Source organism: Vicugna pacos, chromosome 15, assembly GCF_048564905.1.
Source record: "Vicugna pacos chromosome 15, VicPac4, whole genome shotgun sequence".
NCBI classification, from domain to species: domain Eukaryota; kingdom Metazoa; phylum Chordata; class Mammalia; order Artiodactyla; family Camelidae; genus Vicugna; species Vicugna pacos.
Window position 1 is genome coordinate 4,809,085 of NC_133001.1, and position 19,851 is coordinate 4,828,935.

The following is a 19,851-nucleotide window of genomic DNA, read 5'->3' on the forward strand; positions in this document are numbered from 1 at the left end:
TAGCCCAGCTCCAAATGCTGGCTTGAAGGCCAGTGGAAGGTCCAGGAAGCAGAGGCAGGCCTGGCGGAGGCTACACACTCCTGAAACCTCCTACCTCCGTAAATGAACTCAGGTGCCGAGCGCCCGGTCTAGCCCCTGCCCCCTTGCTCAGAGAAACTTACTGCATGTGAATTTGAGGGACACAGCATTCTACGGATCACTGCCTTCCCGTCTGGCACAGCCAAGCCTCCTCGCATCCCCTGTCCTCCACTCCTGCTCCGAGTCCAATGGCCCATGACCCACTCCCAACACCACAAAGAAAGCACTGAAGCAGAGGAGGCCTCGATCAAGGCGTGAAGTCCTTTATTAGGGGGACCTCACACAACCTTTGTGGTGGGGTCTCAGCCTGCCCCCCACGGCCCCTGAGGCTCCTCAGGAAGGAGGAAGCAGCTAAACAGCGGGTTTCGGCAGAGGCCGGGGAATGGAAATAGGGGAACCCACGTCAAGGGGCCGGGGCGGGACACTGACAGGTGGGGTGAGGCTGACCGGGGCAGGAAGAGCTCTCCACACCCGGGGGCTGGCCGAGGGGGCTGTGCGGCAGGCAGAGCGGCCCCAGGAGGGCTGAGGGGAGAAGGGGACCGCGGGGCAAGGAGCACTTAGGAGATGAGGCGACTGTGAAGCTGGTGTAGCTGCTCCTGGGTGAGCACCAGCCGGTGCCGCTGCCCAAGGCCAGCCGCGCACGAGAAGGTCACTTTGCCCACGTACACAGTGTCGTCCTGCTGCTCCTCCTTGGCCTGGGGGTTGGGGGAGGAAGAGGCCCCAGGTCAGGGGCTCACTTGTGCCGTGTGCCCCTGACACGGTCCTGAGCACTGAGACCGAGGCAGCCTCTCGGGACCTGAGGCTTTGAGGCTCCTCGGTTATGACAACCACGTTTTTTTCCAAATCAGAACTGCGCTACACAGCCTGACAAGGGAGTTTTCAGCCCATCCTGATATTGAAAGTCATAGAAGATGTTTGTGAAAATGTTGGAATCTTTGGAAGCCTTGCAAGCACTCTTAAGTTGCTTCCAAGTAAGGCTGGGCGAGGTAACTCAGATGTGCAGTTGTTGGACCTGAGACCCCAGGGGCCTCTTCAAATTCTGGGGAGAGGGGAAGGACCCACCTGAGCCCTCCATACTGCCCACCCTCCTCCCCGCGCTCCCCCTTACCCTGAGGAAGGCTGATGAGGGGAAGGTGGCAAAGTCAGTGGGGACCGTGGCTCCGGGGCGCTGAGATACGGTCTCCTTAAGGACCTCATCCTGGTGGAGGAGGGGAAGAGGCTTCATTCAGGGGACCCGACCGGCTAGCCCAGTGTGGTTTCACAGGAACACTCAGACCAAGGAAGCAGGGACCCACTCCTCTTCATCACCACACTTTTGCTCTCAACTCCAACCCCACCGCTACCCAACATCCTTACTTTACGGATCCTTCAAGGCCCAACTCAGGCTCTGCAGCTTCTGGGAAGCCACCCCGACCATCCTACCCCGCAGTGACCTCAGCTCCGACAGAAGCGGCACCTGAACCACACGCTCAACCTGTCTTGCTGATGAGAATCTGTACCGAGAGTGAGCTCCCAAGGCAGGAACCCCGCCTTCCCTGCCACCCCTCCCCAGCGGGCCGTCGAGCACAGGGCTGGGCTCCAGGAACCCCGGCACCTCCTGTGGGAGTGAGTGTGCCCAGGGCCCCCCAGCGAGCGCTCTGAAATGAGCACCGCAGGGTGAGAAAGGGCGGGGTCCAAACTGACCTTGAGCTTCTCGACGGTGTCACTTAGGGCCTTGAGCTGAGCCACCTGCTCCAGGAGCTGGGCCGATGGGCTTTTGGCAGCTGCGGGGAGAGCAGGCTAGTGAGGCCACCAAGGCCCAGGCAGGCAGCCGAGCTGGGCTAAGGGTCAAGAGTGCAAATGCTGGACCCTCCAACGGGGCAGACACGGAAGAGAGCAGGTGAGCCGAGCAAACTGAACACAGAGGCCACGGAGCAGTGCTGGAGGAGCCTCCCAGCGTGAGAACTGCCCGGGCAGGGACTACATCTCTGGGGCAAGGCGGGGATCTGTGGTTCATCCCAGGAGCTGGCAGGTCCATACCAGGGCTGGCGCGGGTGATGTCCACCACACGGGTGTGCGTGCTCAGCTGATTCAACGTCTCCAGCAGCTGGGTGGTCTTGCGGTACAGCGCTCCAGAGGCTAGCTCACTGCCAGGGCCCTCGTGGCGTGGGAGGGAGAGCTTCGCTGCGTGCAGAGGGGGCAGGGCTGCTAAGGACGCCTTCATCTGGGCTCCCTGTGAAGGAGGGGATGAGGGAAGAGGGGTGGCGGTGAGAGGTGACAGCAGGCCCTGCCCCCTGTCATCAGTGAGGCAGCTATACGCCACCTCGACCCGTCCTCCCCAGGACCCGCTCACCTTGAGGACGCTGTTCTCGCGCTGCAGCTGGGAGATGTGCAGTCTCATGGCAGAGATCTGCTGAAGCAGCAGCGGCGAGTCCTTCACCAGCCCTGGGCCTGGCGCAGATGCTGGAGCCTGTCCGGGGGCACCGCCTTTGGGGACCACAGCAAATGTCATCAGCTCAGGTGGAGAGGGCTGAAGACGGCCTCCACCCGCAATCATCCCCTCCTACCTCCAGTCCTGATTGCTCCCAAGGGGCAAGTCTCACCCTGCGCCCCCAGCCCTGACTCCCACCAGCCCTGTTCACCCCCAGCCAGGATGGGTCTCTACCTCGCTGCTGCTCTTCTGTGCTCAGGACAGCCCACGGGGAGCAGGAAAAGAGCAGAGAGGAATTAGATGATCTGGGGGTGAGGGGGACACACCAGAGGAATCCCGGGCGTGCGGGAAAACCCTTCTCCTGATCACCACACCTTCTCTAGCAAGACCCTGCCTCTCTCGGGGGAAAGAGCGTGTGAAAGACAGAAAGGGGAGCGAGGCCACGAGACGGGGTGCGAGGAAGAGTGGCCGCAGGAGTGTGCGCTGGAGGAAGCACGTGGGGCATGAGGCCGTTCCTGCCTCATACTCCATCTCCAAGAAAGGCAGACGGAAAGCTCCCGAGACCCTCGGTGCTCCCTAGCGGCAAAACTTACGTTGAAGATGCAGACACATTCCCTGTCCCTCAGGTCCCCCACTGCTCTGAGGCAAAAGTCACCATTTTTTTTTTGGTGGGAAGTTTCATAGATTAAGAACCAATATTTGTTTAAAAAACTCATGCTACAACAACACTATGTGGTAATTCTGGAGACTCCTCTCCCAAGGAACATGGACACATCTGCACCATGAAGACTGTACAGTCAAGAAGACACTTGGTGGCCTCCGGTATCAAGCAGCACCAGTGATGGGGCCTCCGAGTGAGGACCAGACCCTAGGTGAGGCCAGCTGACAGGAGAGGCCCAGCAGGGGGATCTAGAGATCCTGAGGGCTTAATTCCACTACAATGAGTTTGTCTGCTGGAGGTGAGGAGGGCAAGCAAGAAGCGGAAGACAGAACAAAAGCAAACTACACAGTAGATGGGAACGAGGATGGCGATGACCGTGACCTTGGTCAGGAACCTGGGGAGATGAGGCCTGGAAGCCAGAAAAACTCCAAGTAAGGAGCCTTGGCCACACAAAGAGACCAGGCAAAGGTCAGAACACAAGCCCCAGGTGACACTGGGCGAATCCAGCAACGGAAGGGACAACCACACCACAGGGTGAAGCCACATGGACTCAGCGGGGAAAACGTAATGGCCACGCACAGGAGGAACGAGGGGCGAGCACCGGGCCCTGCTGGGCACCACGGCCACGAGCCCCGCCTGCTGCAGGCCGGTGGCCCTCGTAAGTCACGGCTGGGACAGAAAGGCCAGACCGCAGAACCAGAAGGGACATCTACCAGCGTCTAACTGATGCTGTAACTCTGAGCTTCACAGACAACTCGGTGATGGCTCACTGCCCCCACTTGGTCAGACAACGCCACACATCTCAGGAGAAGTAAGTACTTGGTGAAAGCTGCCACGGAGTGACACCGGGCAAGCACGTTCCCAGCTGAACGTCCAGGCGGGTAAGAGGGGGCAGAAGTCAAACAGCGACCAAGGGCGGGAGGGAGGCCTTTCAGGTTCCTCTGGGCCGGCCCCACTGCACTCACCCCCAGCAATGTCAGAGACCAGGGTGGCAATACCCGAGGGAGGGGGCCCCCGGAGCCCCTCGATCGTGCGCTTGGACTGGCTGTTCAGCCGCTGCTTTAACTCTGCTTTCTCTGCCTCCAGCTGGTCGATGTCAGCCTGAAGGGCGTCCATCGTCTCCTCAAACTCTCTGTGAAGGAGAAGCTGGGCTTGGGCAGAGCCCCTTCCCCAGGGCCCATCCCCACTCCTCAGTCCCGGCGGGTCCCGGGAGCGCCCCTGCTGGCGAGGAGCCAGGGGCAGAAGAGGCTCAGACTGGGACCACACCATGGGGCTGTGCCCCCGGGGGAGTCTCACTACGGGGGGGCCTGGGTTGGGGGGCAGAGAGCTGCCGCAGGAGGGAGGGCTGGAGTGAGCAGGGCCCGGGGGAGGTGCCTGACTTCTCCTTCTTCCGCAGCAGCGCCTGGGTCTCCTCCAGCCGGGTCTGGACCTTCTCGATGCGCTCGTCTGCATCCTTGGCCGCGCTGTCCAGCTTCTTCTCCAAGAGGCTCAGCCGCACGTTGGCCTCACTGAGCTCCTCCCCCTGGACGAGGGCAGAGCGCGTCTAGTCCCCTTACACCCCCACGGCCCCCCAGGGACATGGCTAGACCGTGAGACAGCAGGCCCCCTCAGGCCCCGCAAGAACTCCCACTGACCACAGGCACCACGCCCCCCCTCAGCCAACACCACGGCTGCCCTGTGCCCCACAGTACTTCCTGTCCCCCCAGGTCCTGAGCCTTCCCTGCCCTCACCTTGATCTTGAGTGACTTCTTCAGCTCCTTGATAACTGTCTCTCGATCTTCAAGCTTCAAGCCCAGGCCTTCAGCGTCTGTGATCTCCGCACGAAGGGCTGCCGCCCGCAGCTCAACAGGGGGAGGCTAAGGGTCAGGGTCAGGGCAGAGGGCGGGGCGGGGAGAGAAGGTCACCAGGGTGCTCCTTTTAGCGATCCGGTCACAGGGAAAACTCCTCGCTCTCTCCAAATCCCTTCCCTCGGCCTCCAGCCCTCCCGTAACAGCAGTAGCTCTGGCAGCCCAGCTCCTCCAGGCCCCGGAGGCCTCCAAGGGGCTCCCCACCCACCTTGCTAGGGGGCCGCTCTGCGTCGTACTCTCCCTCCTGCATGGCTGTGGCCACCTTGTTCATGGTGCTGATGAGGATGCTGCACGACTGGCGCAGACACTCATGGGGGCTGCTGGAGGGGGCCCCGTAGATCTGTAGGAACCCACGGCAACAGGGAGAACTCCACACAGGGGGCCCAGCTGACTCCCCCAGCACCACCTTCGGCCCAGCCATCCCGGCCCACCTGCTCGTTTGCTTTGAAAGCCAGCTCCTCCAGGGCAGCCACAGGCAGTCCCTCATTCTCCGCCAGCGGGGCGACGAGCTGGGCGGCAGCAGCTGCCACCTCCTGCAGCACAGCCACCACCCACGTCAAGTGCTTCCTGCAGTCCAGGAGGGTGTCAGACACCTGTGCAAGCGGTCAGAGTCAGGAGCCCACCCTGGGCCCAGCTCCACAGCCCCCAGCTCTCTCAAAACCATGCTTGTCCCCCAACCAGAGCCCGATCTTGCCATGGCAGGCCCCTCCTGGTTCTGCTCAGCTTCCTTCCCGTTCCCTCTCCCAGCCCTAAACCTGTGGGCCGAAGGCTAGTGCAGCTGGGATCCCGGGAGCATCCGTCCCTGGCATTCGCCTTCGGATCTTCTTGCAGAACTGGCGGATGTCACTGCACGATGTTTCCAGGTCCCGGAGCAGGAGGGCAATATCTGAAGCCTCCTGCCCACCCTGGTCAGGGAGTAGGAAATGCACGGGGAACCAAGTCAGCATGGGGGCTGAGGGTGAGGAGGTGGGGACCGAGAAGGAAGAGGAGCCCACGCAGACCCAGCTGTGCTCTCACCTGCAAGAAGGCGCGCAGCCGGCCCGCCTCCACGCTCATGCAGTCCAGGGCGCTCTGCGTGAACTGTGAGGACGGAGGCACGGCGCTCAGCCCTCAGCAGGAGGCCCTCTGCCCCATCACCACCTCTAAGGAGTCTCCGCCCTCGGCTGACCCCTGTACATAGTGGGCCCTCTGGCTTCCCTGATCTGGCCTTAGTGACCCTGACCCAGTCTTACGTGACACCCCTTAAGGGCCTGATCTGATGTCTTCCGTTTCTGGTCTCTCTAAGGGGCTCAGCCGCCGGCCCGGACACCTCACCTTGATGTGGTCGGCCAGCTGCATGGTGCTGTCCTCAGGCTGATCGGCGAGGTGGACGCTGTACAGATGCTGAAGACGGATGACAAAGAGGCAGACGGCCTTCAGGCCTTGGAAGAATGGAGAATTCTTCCCAAACTGCAATTTGAGCCCCAGGTATCCTGGGACTCCAGGGGTACGAGAGAGCAAGGGTGCCCAGCAGAAGAAACCCTCCCTTCCTCCCGGGCCAAGCCGGGGTTCTCGCCCCAGACCTGGTAGTACTTGATGGCCTTGGTGAGAGGCTCCACATTGACAGTCTCATCCAGCTGATCCTTGTGCAGCAGCTCGATGAGGAAATCCAAGGAGCGCTCGTGGGCACTCATCTCGGGGTAGAGGCTGCCCACCTTCTTATACACGTCCACGTGGCACTGAGAGAGGGCACTGGAGACCAGCAGAGGGCCTGGTGAGGCCAGGGTCTCCCAGGCAATGTCAGTTCCAGCCAGTCCCGGGCCCGTGGCCCTGGCGTAGGGCTCGGGGGTCACTTACTGCTCGTAACAGTGCAGGGTGGCCTGCAGCAAACTCAGCGAGTACACCAGCCCCGCAGCAAAGCTGAGCTGCTCCCCTGCAGCCCCTCGAAGCCCTGGCCGCTCTGAACAGTTCTCACTTAGTTCAAACTTCTCCTGAGCCTGCTTCCGGATCAGCTCTGCCTGTGGGAGGAAGCACCAGAGACCTGGGGCTCAGGGCAGAGAACGGAGAACGCAGACTTAGGAATACACGGAGCTGAGCAACTACGCGCGGGGCACGGAGACGTGAGGGAGAAAGCAGAGACAGCTCTGACGGGCAAGGAGCCGTACATGGGGAGAGGGTACTGACGTGGTCACCGGTGGTCCTGGGGATCTGGGATGTGGGGATGGACGGGTAGCAGGACCAGTGGGATCAAGCTCCTTCCCAAGCCTTCAGGCTGCTGCTCCTGCTGCCCTTCTCCCTAGAACGTTCTCCTAACAATTATCTCCCCACTAACTCGTAGCCATCTTCTGGGTCTCACCTCAAGCGTTATCCCTTCAGTGACATCCCTCTATGTAAGTCAGATCCCCAGCTGTGTTCTCTCAAAGCAGCCGCCTCCCCGCCGTCACCCGCCACGCGTAAGAAACGTCTGCCTGGGCCCCTGCTGACTGTGCTCCTCCCTGCATCGCGAACTCTGTGAGCGGGAGCGCTGCCTGCTGCCTTTCCTTGGCATCCACAAGGCCCGGTTCAGAGCAAGGTCGACAGACTCCAGAGGAGCATGTGATGGACAGACTGTACCTTGCAAACGAGACGAGGAATGAGCAGCAGCACCAGGACGCAGTCGTGGTCCCCGCCTGGCCGAAGGAAGCTGTCGGGCATGAAGGCTGTCAGCAGGGACGTGTGCCGGTTGGCCTGGGCCACCTCCATCTGCCTCAATTCCATCTCAATTGCCTGTGAGGCAGACAAAGAGGTGGGCTCTCGGCCAGGCTGGAGAGAACCTCGTAACCGCCATGCCGTGCTCCACCCCGTGCCCTGCTTCTGGGACAAGCCCAGGCCAGGAGGCTTCCAACCCCCCCCCCCCACCCAGGAACCTGAAGCCCAGAAACCCTGGCCAAGTCAGCGAACAGCCGCGCCCGGGCTGGCGCCCCGGCACTCAGCCGTCTCCGGCCACCCCCTCCCCTGACCTTGGCGTGGGCCTTCGTCTCAGCAAACTTGATCTTGAAGTCAAAAGTCTCCGGCGGCGGCTGCTGCTGCCTCTCCGCAGACGCCTCCTGCTGGCTCGTCAGCTCGCGGTTCACGTCCTGGGGCGGGACAGACGGTGAGGCACGGCCGGCTCCCCAGGCGCCCGGGACGGCCGCGGGCAGCGCGCAGGGGGCACCAGGCACCTGCAGGTGGGCGGTCAGCTGGCGGTACTTCTTGATGGTTTGCTGATAGTCTGCCACCGTCTCCTGGGCCGCCTCCACCCGCTTCTGGGCCTCCCGGACCCGCGCGCCCGCCATGTCCAGCTGCTCCCGCAGCTCCAGCTCCGTCTCGCGCGCGTTCTCCTGCAGCTCGTCGTTCATCTCGTTCATCGCTTCCTGGGAGGCCGCGAGGCGGGGGGAAGGAAAGTCGGGGGGAGGGCACAGGCCTGGGCGGGTTCACTCACCACATGCCCTGCTCCAAGGTCAGGGTCACAGGTCAGTCCATCCCTCAGCAAGCCCCTCCCAACCCCCCAGGGTCAGAGGTCAGGGGGCTGCTGTTCTCTCACCAAGTCGCCCACGGTCTCCCTCAGTTCCCGCACTTTCTCCTCCAGATTCAGGTTCCGGTCCGTCAGCATCTCCACCATCTCCTCAGCACCCAGAGCGGCGTCCACCTGCGTAACCGGGAGGGGGCGGGGAGGAGGCTGCTGAAAGGGGCCCAGACAGCACCCAGAGGTGGCGCCAGCAGGGGGGTCGGCGGGGGCCCCCCAGGCCAGCGGGGGGTCGGCAGGGGCGCCCCGGGCAAGGCGCTGGGCCCCCAGACCTGCTCCTTGAGCTCGTCGATGGTGCTCTCCGCCTGGGTCAGCTCCTCCTGCAGCCGCTCCCGCTGCTGCCTCACAGCTTCCAGCTCTTGGTTCTTCTTCTCCATGAGCTTCTGGAGTTTCACATGCTCCTGCTTCTCTGAGGAAGAAAGATCCCGCATCCTGGGGGAAAGTGGAGAGACAAGAAGAGGGCGTGCGTCAGAGCCCCCGCGTGATGGCCGCCCTGACACGTCTGGAGGCCGCCGGGCGAGCCCAGCAGCAGAGGGCCCTACCTCACCAGGGCGTCCTTCAGGCGCGCATTCTGCTCCTCGAGCTGCTTGAGCTGATAGCTGGACGCAGCCCCGTCTGAGCCTGGGGAAGACCATCGACACTTTCAGACAAGGTTCCGACCCTGCCACTTGGTGCCCGGCTGCTCCTGGCCCTTACCCTTCTCTTCAATCTCGGCCTTGAGGATCTCCAAGTCGGTGGTGAGCTCGTCCACACGCTCCTTCAGCGCCTCCACCTCCTGCTGCAGGGACTCGGCCCGCTCTTCGGCCATCTCCTTGTCCAGAGTGGCCATCTCGATGGCGTCCGCAGTGTCGGCCATCTCCTCCATGTAGCGTTCCTTGGCCTCCAGCGCCTCCTTGGCTTCCTGAAGAGCGGTGGAGGTGGGCGGGGGCGCGAGCGCGCAGCACGCACCCTTTCTCACAGGACACTCCAGGCTCCGGTTCCAGCCCAGTTCCCAGCGCGCTTCCCCGGGCCCCGGGCCTCCCCAGACGCCCCCTTCATCCCAGGCCCCACCTTCCGCGCCTCCTTGAGGCGCCGCTGCAGGTCTGCCTGCTGCTCCTGCATTTTGCTTTTCCATTCTTGCACCTGCTCCAGCTGGATCTTGTGTTTCTCCAACTCTTTTAGTTTTGCCTTGTCTTCCGCGCGTTTCAGTCGCAGGGTCTCCAGTTTCTCCTCCAGGTCCCGCACCTGGGCCCTCAGCCCCTCCTCCTCCTGCAAAGGAGAGACACCGTGGTCTATGCACAGCCACCCTACCTTCCCCACCGAGGCTGAGCAGAAAGAAACGTATGTAGCCGTCATTCCAGGCGCAGGGTTAATGGAAGTGGCATACGAACATCTGAGGGAAGCCCAACGTGTACAGGGCAAGTGTGGGAGAAGGGCAGAGAGGAAAGGGGAGCTTGGTCAGTGACGGGAGGCCTATGTGCTGTCCCCACCCTTCTGACCCAAGTTCTGGGCCTCCCCCAGCCCTGGGAAACGTCTAAGCTCCTGCCAGGGTGACAGGCCCCTTTGTGTCTTGGTTCTTCTTCACACTGACCCCAGTCCTTACCTTAGAGGGGGAAGGAAGCGGGGGGGCTGCTCCGGGAGAGGTGAGGGCCGGCGTGGGGATGATGGGGGCCGCGAGCGGGGTCTGGGCCGGGGTGCTGGGCTCGCTGCTGCTCAGCTCACCTGCGGATGCTGATCCGGAGGGGCCCAGGGAGCTACTGGCCCCGGCCGCCCCGGAACTGGCTGGGCGGGTGGGCTATCGGAGAGGGTAGGGGCAGACCAGAAAGAGCAGGGAACAGGGGTGGTAAAGAGAGAGAGACGGAATATGAGATATGGTGAGAGAAGAGACAGAGGAGGATAAAGGCAGAGAGTATCAAAGCACAATGAGAACAGAGGGAGCGGAGGGCAGAGGGAAAATGAAACAGTCAGAGATAGTGACACAGGACCGGGGCGAGGGGGCAGGAGAGGAAGGGATGGAAGGAGACATAAGATTATAAGGCTCCTCCCTTGGCAGTGACCTCACGTTCCTCCCAGCTCTGGCACTATCCCCTTGGGGCAGAATCCCTCACTCCCAGACCTCCCCTCTGTGACCCACTTGTGATCATCCTAGCGACTTCTTAACACTATCCTATCGTTGCTCTGGGCCTGTGCCCTCCTCCCCCAGGGGGAAAAGTGCCTCAATGTCCTTCCCAGAGAGAAAGAACAGGCTGATCTCTAACGTTCACGTTCCCAACGACGGCTGGGCTACAAGTGGGGGTGCGAGGCTCCCCACCCCTGCGAGGCCCTCCCCGCTCTTTAAATGAAGCTGACTCTCCTTCCCTTGGTCTACCTCAGGGGAGCCTGCAGGTAAAAGGGCGAGGGTAAAAGTTGCAATCCTTGGCTCCCCCCAAAACAAGGTCAGTACAGTCAACCCACCTGTCACCTCCCTCTCCCAACACACAGGGGCTCTAATCAGAGGACGCTCCCCCGGCCCCGTGGGGTGAGGCCCCGAGCAGGCAGGCCTGCCCGCGCTCTTCCTCGCAGGGCTGAGCCTCGAGGCTCTCCAGCTGGGCTGACACGCAGAGACTGCGTGCTAGCCAGACTGCCCCCCCGCCACCCAAAGCCTTTCACAGACACACCCACCTCCTTATTCCCTGACACTGACACAGCCAAGTTCTTTTTCACCTCTCTTCCAATCCCCCTGCCCCCCAAACACCCACCCAAAAGCTGGTCAAAATGCCCTTCTTCGAGAAAGCCTGCCTGGATTAACCACAACCACTCTGATTTCTCTTCTGCATTCAAGCTACCCACTCTGAGAGCCAAGAGTCATTTTCTCAGGAGGGGCCTGTCATTACCCTCGGTCCCCTCACTCCCCTGAAAAGACAAGCCAGGATGCACTGTGACCAACTTTCACTTGCCCATACACATGCCCACTCACACGCACACGCCTAAAATGTGTGTGTACACTCAGCAGTGGCTTGTACAGAGGCCTGCTTTTTCTCACCTTGGGCCGCCGAGTTGTGGTCTGGACAGGCAACAGGAGCCAGAGGAGAAGTAGTCAGGAAAGAAAGGACAATGGAAGACAGACAGACAGCAAAAGGGACAGCAGTGAGAGCAGGAGCAGCAACAGGAATGAGGCCACGGCTAGCGGTCCCCCCGCTCCCTCCCTCCCCACCCCATCCCCTTCCTCCAGTGAATCTCCGGGTCCTACTCCAGGGACTCAGAACTCCGATTCCCCACTGGCTCCTTTCCCCGCTTCTGTCCTACCCTTGCAGACCTCACCCCTTCAGACACCCTGGAAACCCCAGAAGTCCCCATCTCCTAGGCTGAACCACAGGAGACCAAGGGCAGCAGCTGGCAGAGAAGGTCTCCAGAGACCAGCCTTCTGCAACACCTTCTCCCGCTCCAGCCCAGAGCCCCACCCGCCCGCCACCCCCAAGGACCTGCCCAGGTCAGCCCCTTTCTTCCAGTGCCAGACTCCACAGAGGACTCCCTAGAAATCCCATGTGATGTGAGGGATGATATGAACCCAGAAGTGAGGGACAGGAACCTGCAGAGGGAGATCAAGTCCCTGAGGCAGAGGAGCAAGGCTGTACTCCCGCACCCCAACCCCCTCCCCAGGACCAGTTCCCACAGCAGTCCCCAGCCCAGGGCAGAGGGCTCAGGTGTCAGCACCATGAATATTGCATTAGCCAGAAGCTCAGAGCTCAGCAAAGTAACCCCATCCGCCTGCAAGAAAGGAGGTGGGGGCGGGCAGCAGCGCTGGGAAACCACTGCCCGGAGCCAAAGCCAGAAACCCCTCAGGTCACTGCAAAGTGGGAAACAGATGATTAACTCCAACACCCAAATGGTGTTCTTGCCACCCAGAGTCTCACAGATCTGGCAAAAACAAGATTTGCCTTGGGCCCTGCTTCGAGGTCTCCCCAGGAGACTAACCCCGCCCTCTACTACCTTGGGTGACCCTCCATAGCTGTGTGTCAAAAGCTACTCTAGGCAGAGGCCCTTGGTACAAACCCCAGCGAGGGTGGGATGCTGGCAGTGCAACCAAGGGTCATTCTAGCAACGGTCGGGTGAGGCATGCCTGCTAGAGGCATGAACATGTGGACCTGCTTCCCCAGATCCTCTCACAGGAATCGCTCCCAGAGCCAGTTCACAGCAAAAGATGCGTGAAGCCCAAGCCTGCGAGGTCACTGGGTACAAGGCCCGGAACAGAGATTCAGAGCCAAAAGGAGGCAGGTCACGGAGCAGACGCCCAGGGCGTGGGGCACGGCAGCGACACACGCCCCTCCCTGCCCCCACCTGCATCCCTGTCCTCCTCCCCCGACCAGGTAGACGGAGGAAGGCAACCAGCCCCCACCCCCACCCCAGCAGCCTGCTGCCACCATCATGCTGCCAACCCGGCAGCAGGACCAGAGCGAGCAAGAGTACCTTTCGGGCTGTCGGTGCCTGTCTCATCATTGCAGAAAACCAAAGAGAGCCAGGAGAGGAAACAGAGGAAGGACAGACGGAGGGAAGGAGGGAGGGAGGGAGGGAGGGAAAGAGACCGAACAGAGGGAAAGGCGGCGGAGACAGGAGATTAGTGCATCAAATCCCAACAATGCAGCCTCAGCTTCCCGGCCCGGCAGCTCCCCCGCTGGCCAAGGGCTGCAGCTCAGATGCAGAAGCCCCCACAGGTGTGCGGTGGGGACAGCCAGGCTCCAGCAGGCACCCGGCCTAGTTCGCCAGCTTAGGCTGATGGCAGCCTCAGTGGCCGCAGCACCAGCTCCGCCTGACGTCATGCACCCACCCTCCTCTTCTCCACTGTGGGTGGAGTCACTGCTCCTCGGTCACCTAGCAACCGCCAGGCTCTGCTGGCTCCTCCTCCTCCTCATGACTGGACAAAGTCCTCCCCTGAACCCGCCCTGCTTCCTCCTCCAAAGAACTGGTTCTGGCTCCTCCCTCCCCTTCCCGAGACCCCATCCCCAAGAATTTGCTCCAAGAAATTGGGCTGGGGGCCATCCCATTTCTGCGATGACCTCTCTGGGACCAGGGGTATCACTGGACAGGGACACCGGGCCTCGCTGCTTCATCAGCCTCTCTCATGCCCTCACTCCCCTCTGCCCACAACCCCATCATCTCCATTTCTGTCTCATACACACAGACAACACCCTAATGGTGGCTCAGGAGGTGCGGGCGCCCAGAGCACCCCTCCTGTGATGACACCAGCTCTGCAGGGCACATATGAAACCCTGGGGAACATTCCATCTGGGCAGCGGCAGCGCTAATGACAGTGTCTGGCTCCTCTCCCAACTCTCCCCTGGTTGTAGGCAGGGCTGCGTCTGTCTATAACGGGCTTCTAGAAAGGGCTGCGCACCTTGCAGAGACGTCTGGTTTCTCTCCCGCCCTCCCCCTTTAAAAGCCCTTTTTTTGTTCTGGTGCAGCTCCCTGCTCCCTGTGAGAGAAGCACTGCGGAGGGAGACCGAGTGGGGGCCTGGACTACTTGACTGGCACTCTGCACCCACCGGGAGCCAAGGCGCAGCAAGGGAGCCTAGGCCGGGCTTTGCCACATCTCCCCAGGCAGCTGCCAAAACCCCGAGATTTGGGCACGGCTCAGGCCCCACCCAGGGCCAGGTGGGACTGCGGCCAGAACTCCTCCACAGACCCCAGACTGCAGCTCTCTGCTCTGGTCTCTTCGGGGGCCTGCGGTAAGATGGGAGCCGCAGCCAGGAGACAACAATCAAGGGGAAAAGCCAAGTGTCCGCAGCGGGTCCAGCATCCTTAAGGGCGGTATTTTCCTTCTTACATCCCTGTTCCGTCCTGAGCCAGGACCCCAGCATATTGCCTCCTCCAAGGCAAGACTCCCAAGTGAGGACCCGCCACCAAACAGACGTCAAAATCCGTCTCCTCCCCACCCCACTGCCTCAACCTAGCAGCTCCCCATGCAAGGTCAGAAGGGCCAGAAACAGACTGGCGATGAGGAAACCACAGAAACATACACACACCACAGGGCATACAGGTCAGACAGGCACATGCGGGGGGGACAGCCTGGGGACAGCCCCCAGGGCAGGGGCTGGTGTGAAGAAGTGGTCATGGCAGCGACTTAGGACAGAGCCCCAGGAGCGGCACGGCTGAGCCACACTCTGATGCTGGCTGGCGGAAGGCTGCGGGCCAGGGGAGGCGGGCAGCTCAGCCCCAGCGGATGGACGAGGCAGGGAGGGCGGGCTTCAGGGCAGCACCACCCAGAGGCAGGCACAGCGCAGGCTTCTGAACTCAGGACTGCTCCCCCTGTGCTCTGTTCCCTGACCGCCCGCCTCCTCACCCAACCTCCTCACTTCGTAAGTCCCCCACTCCCGAACCCCCGGTCTCCCCTGCCACTACCCCTCAGTTCAGGCTAAGTGAGAAGCCACTGCAACCCAGTAAACGCTCTACTCCACGCAGCTGCTGTTTCCGGTCAAATGCTTGGCATCTCTGACTAGAAGTCCGGAGGCAGGGGCAGGGGTGTGAGGACGGGTGAGAATCACCCCCAGTCAGTGCAACCTGGGCCTGGACACTGAGCCTGAGGACCCTGCACCCCTCAAAGGAATTCTGAAAGCCAGGCTGCCATGTCCTCTGGCCACCCCAGTCCCAAGGGCGCACGCACACGCACACACAGGCATGCAGCAGCCCAAGGACATGCAGGACAGCTGGGGAGGGGGCTCATGGCCCTCACCCACCCAGGCACAAACAGTAAACACACCACCTTCTTAGCCTTCAGTCCCCGCTGCATGAGGAGTAGGAAAGGGCAGAGTTAGAGAACAGAGTGAAGGTCACACGGCGCTGGCTGGCCAGACATCCTGGGTACAGGTGTTAGGACCAATTCAGGCACACACAGGTGTGGGCGGAGTCAGGTCACTGTCAAGTCCAGGGTTAAGTGAGAAGAGGGGTCTCTCAAGGATCAGCTTCCAGGAGGCCCACTACCTGGCCCAGGGAAGCTGGAGAGTCTGGAGCCCCACCTCACACACCCTGGACAGAGCAGCAGAGGGGAGCTACAGCGGGCCCTCCGCACACAGCCTACAACAGGTGGCAGAGGGCCCGGCTCCCTTCCATTCACCTGTGAATACGAGCGCGCCTTACTCCTCCAGTCCCTACCTTCCCCCTACCCTACACCCCTCGGGTGCCGGCAGCCTTGGGGACCAAAAGGCAGGAAGCTGACACTACTAGAGTCAGACCTGGCCTCCTTATGCCCCTGAGCCTCAGTTCCAACGGATCCAGAACTTCTGGGCCCTAACAGCTTTGCTCTGCTACCGCCTCTAGCGCTAAGGCTGCAACTCACACCCAGAAAGCGTCCTTCGCAGGGAGAATGGAGGCTGGAAGGCTAACTCCGTCTACTCACCTACTGCTTCTCCCTGCCTAGGATGGGGTCTCCCTCCCCTCTTCCTCCTTTCCCGCTTTCTCCCTATTGCTCCCCACGCCCACCCCCAACCACTTACTGGTTTGCTGGTCTTTGCGTTTGAGTCAGCTCCCTCTGCAGAATGCAAACAGAAACAAAGTGTGTGCACTGAGGCACAGGGGCACAGAGCACCGCGGCCGGGCAGGCAGGGTGTAACAAGGCCATACAGCACTGATGGAAAATCTCAGGATCCACCGCGGCCCCTGCTCGGGGGAGAAGTCCTGGGGACTCGCGGGTGTGAGGAGCAACGCAAGTAGGTGGTGCTCACCTCTCCTGAGGACCTTCGAGGCAGAAGAATCGGGTGTCTCTGGGGAAGTAGTGTCTGCTCCATCTTCAAACACCTGGATCTGAGGCCACAGAACAGACTCACTATAGCCAGATCACGGATGGGTGGACGGAACAGGGGCCCCTGCCCAGGTCCTAAGCAAGCCTGGGGTACAGGGCAGCCTCCCTAAGGATGGCTCTCAGTCTTCCCTCCCCCACTACCTCCCACTCTCCCACCCAGAGACTTAAGCTCATACCCAGGACTCGAGAGCCCCAGCACAGCAGCTGCGCATGCAACAGAGCATGGGCCCATGCCCACGTGCGTTCATGCACACGTGTACACACACACACACACACACACACACACACACACAAAGGAGGTGAGTACCTGGGACTGGCGCACAAAGATGCCATGTCCTTCATCACAAGTGAAGTACTTTCTGCCTTGGACAGTTCCATCATTCTTGCCCTTTGCTTCATCCAGGATCACGCCTACCCATTTGCCAGTGGCAAAGAGTGTGGCTCCAACATAGGCCACGGTGCCCCGGTGGCCTTTTCCAATCACCTCCACACGGGAGCCCACTCGCAGGGGCCGGGCGCTTGCCTCCGCGCTCATTCTGCTGCCACTGGGAGTCTGAAAGACACGCAAACGTGCGGGGTTAAAAGCCTCAGGTCAGAGGTGTCATCCTGATGGTGAGAAAGGCCCCAGTCAGGACCCTGGCCTGGACCCCATTTCTCACGGTGAAGTCCCCCCTGTCAAATTCCCCTTTGACAAATGTCAGTGATGTGTTCTAAAATTTCTCTAGACTCCTCTGGAATCTGCCAGAAATTTTTTTAAGTTTATACTTACATTTAACAATAAATCAAAATTCACTGATCTGTAAGTGTCACCCCACATGGCTGCTCCCTCAGGAACACCGCCCCCAGGAGGGGAACTGCTCAAGCAAATGACGTGGTTTAGCCCAGGCTCCCCACAGCACAGTGCCCTGACTCGTGGGCCAGGCGAGTCCATGAGCGACCCCACAGCACCCTGCTCCCCTCCCCCCTGCTGCCTGTCTTCCCTGAGGCTCAGGTGGCTCTCTAAGGCCTCTCCCTTTCAGCGGCACACAACCGCCCCCCTTCTAGCCCTTAGGTCACCACCACTCCTACCTGGGCTGACTCCCCACCCCCACCCCCCTGCCGTCACACTCCCAGACGCCTCAGGGAGCCCACTCAGCCATTTGACTCCCTTCTTCCCGGCCTGAGCCTGTGCTACCAACTCTCTACCCACAGCTCTGGAGAGTCTTCACTCGGGTTGCTGCTATGAAAACAAAAATGAAGGCCAGGTAAGGCAGGTACCTCAGGTCTGTCCCCAGACTCCGCCCACTGGTCCAAACGGATGCCTTATCACCCCTCGGATGGACAAAGCGCAGGACTGACTGAACGCTGTCCTTGGGAACCTCTCAGCTTCTGACACATCCGTGATGACAGGACAACGTGAAATTAGGTCCCAAACAGGCCCAGGGTTTAGAAGAAAATCACACCTAAGCCATTTTTAGCAATACCAGCTCCAAGAACCAGGGGCCTTGCAAACAGGTGAATGAGGCATGAAGTGACAGCATGGCCCTGAAGACGCCACAGGGTTCCCTTCTGGCGCCCCACTTGGCTACATAAGGGAACCTGGCCAGAGCCAGTCACTCCCCAGCACTCTCCCCCAAAGAGCTCATCTGGGAAGCTGAGGCTAACATTCCCAGGGGCTCCGGGACCCCAAATCATACCTGAGACAGCAGAGTGGCTCTCATGGACCCGACAATAAAAGAAACTGACCGTAACATCAGGGCTGGCCTCAAACTCAGAGACTCTCCCCAACCTCCTAACCCTAACCAGCCTCCCAGACCCGGGTGGACACACTGGGTGGACACTCCGGATTCAGCCTCGGCCAGAAGAGCGGAAGAGCAAGTGACACATAACAAAGCTGCTCGAAAGAAAGGCTTCACTGCAAGGCCATTCCAGCCCACCGACCCCACTCGGATTCCCCAGGACGGTCTGGCCACCCGCAGGAACCTCTGGCCCGAGCTCCGATCAGAGTCAGCAGTCAGGCCTTGCCAGTAACCACCGAGGGCCCAGCGCTGGGAAGGGCAGCCTGTGCGGTCCAGCACCAGCGGGGCTGCGAGTGGCCCCAGCCTGTCTCCCAGCCCCCACAGCAATGTCCACAGGCACCCAGGCCTTCTCCAGGGCCCTCCCAGATCAGGGCCACTTACCCGGCTGTACACATGCCTCTTGCTCTGGGCCATGTTGCTCCCCTGGCCTCCACCCCCTCCCCCAGGTGGCCAGCGACAGAGAGAAAAGGCAGAAAGCTAGGCAGGAGGGTCAGGGCTCCGGGCCCTCATGGACAAGCACAGGAGCTGGCAGGCATGGCCCTCCCCAGTCCATGGACCTCACTGGGTGGCCCTCTGGGGGAGGGATGGGGACAGAGATGGGGGCTGAGCAGCCAGAGCCTCTGCTGCCGGAGGATTCCTGAACCCAGACACAGGAGTCCTGCTGCCAGCTGATGAGTCTCACTCTGCGCTAGTGCTGCTCTAGACTTGTCAGGAGCCGCGCTGGCCTCTGGGTCCTAATGCCCCCCTGCTCCACCTGGGCCAGGACAAGAGGGACAGGGAATGCAGGACTGGGCCCACCGTCCTAGAGCCGGGAGCACAGCCCTGGCGGTCCCCCTAGTCTGCACGCCCTCACCATCCCTGCCACCCCCACCCCCGCCCCCAGGATCCGAGACCTCAGCAGACCCACACGCATCAAGTGGCACTTCAAAGCAGGGCCTGCACTCAGCCAGAACAGGGTATCTCACTCTCCTTCCTCCCTCCCCTTCTAACTTCTGGCCTCCGGGTCAGACCCACGTGACTAGGGTCTGGATTTCAATCGTACCCTGGGCCAGAGGAGCCAGGACCCCTGCCCGATACACAGCAAAGGAAGGGCAGCAATGGCGGCAACGTCACACCCACACACACAGCAAGTCACGTACCGCAGCCCCCTCAGCACTGGCCCCTGCGCCCTGCGCTCCTGGCCTTGCTGCCCAGGCATCTCCTGAACAGAAACCATGAAAAAGCTGATTTTCTATATTGCACAAAATGTATTTAAAAATAACCATGGGTTCCTTTTATCATTTAAAATGTTTAATTTAATAGGATGATACAGCCTAGCGAGAGGTCTCCAGAGGGCTCTGTGACCCAGACCACTGCACTCATGTACCCATCTAGCATGGGCTGTAAGCCAGCAGTTCAGGGTCCCTGCCCCGAAGTAGCCAACAGGGTTGTCCAGGGCGCTGACCTCTGGCTTCACTGGGCGCAGCGTGGATGTAGATGCCCTGGGCCTGGAAGTACCTGTCTTGTCCGCACTGGGCTTCACTGGCCGAGCAGGGTCTTCCTCCATTCCACCCTCTTGCTAAGGCAGGCCAGAGAGCCTAACAGTAGAGTGATAGCCAACGGCCAGATACACGGCTCCCAAACCCCTCTCCACATCTCCAATCCTGGCCAGACTCCCTAAGAAACCATTCTTCTCCTCCCCTGCAAAAGCTCCATGTTGTCCCCTCCCTTCTCTATCCCCATTACACGGGTGGGCAGGGCCACGCAGCTCCCTGCAGCCTGGGCTTCCGCAGGAGCACAGCACTTTCCAGTCTACAGAGGACCT

At 61.0% G+C, this 19,851-nt stretch overlaps 1 protein-coding gene across 6 annotated transcripts in view; it reads right to left on the reverse strand.

Moving 5' to 3' along the window:
* Window positions 1-325: 325 nt before the first annotated feature.
* LOC140685646 (dynactin subunit 1-like) overlaps window positions 326-19,851 on the reverse strand; it is a 28,752-nt gene continuing 9,226 nt past the window's right edge. For 4 of the 6 annotated variants that reach the window (XM_072937549.1, XM_072937547.1, XM_072937548.1 and 1 more), the window contains exons 2-28: window positions 16,577-16,822; window positions 16,193-16,271; window positions 15,965-15,999; window positions 10,102-10,293; window positions 9,570-9,767; window positions 9,216-9,420; window positions 9,062-9,140; window positions 8,792-8,951; window positions 8,538-8,642; window positions 8,176-8,367; window positions 7,975-8,091; window positions 7,589-7,741; window positions 6,833-6,993; window positions 6,559-6,727; window positions 6,311-6,379; window positions 6,014-6,076; window positions 5,752-5,901; window positions 5,428-5,589; window positions 5,205-5,336; window positions 4,880-5,005; window positions 4,529-4,671; window positions 4,115-4,281; window positions 2,411-2,544; window positions 2,098-2,290; window positions 1,762-1,841; window positions 1,187-1,276; window positions 326-773 (exon numbers count right to left, since the gene is read on the reverse strand). In XM_072937549.1, the coding sequence (XP_072793650.1) occupies window positions 636-773; window positions 1,187-1,276; window positions 1,762-1,841; window positions 2,098-2,290; window positions 2,411-2,544; window positions 4,115-4,281; window positions 4,529-4,671; window positions 4,880-5,005; window positions 5,205-5,336; window positions 5,428-5,589; window positions 5,752-5,901; window positions 6,014-6,076; window positions 6,311-6,379; window positions 6,559-6,727; window positions 6,833-6,993; window positions 7,589-7,741; window positions 7,975-8,091; window positions 8,176-8,367; window positions 8,538-8,642; window positions 8,792-8,951; window positions 9,062-9,140; window positions 9,216-9,420; window positions 9,570-9,767; window positions 10,102-10,293; window positions 15,965-15,999; window positions 16,193-16,271; window positions 16,577-16,804 (3,720 nt within the window). In that variant the 5' untranslated portion in view covers window positions 16,805-16,822 and the 3' untranslated portion in view covers window positions 326-635. The other 2 variants (XM_072937551.1, XM_072937552.1) reach the window with 2 other exon arrangements.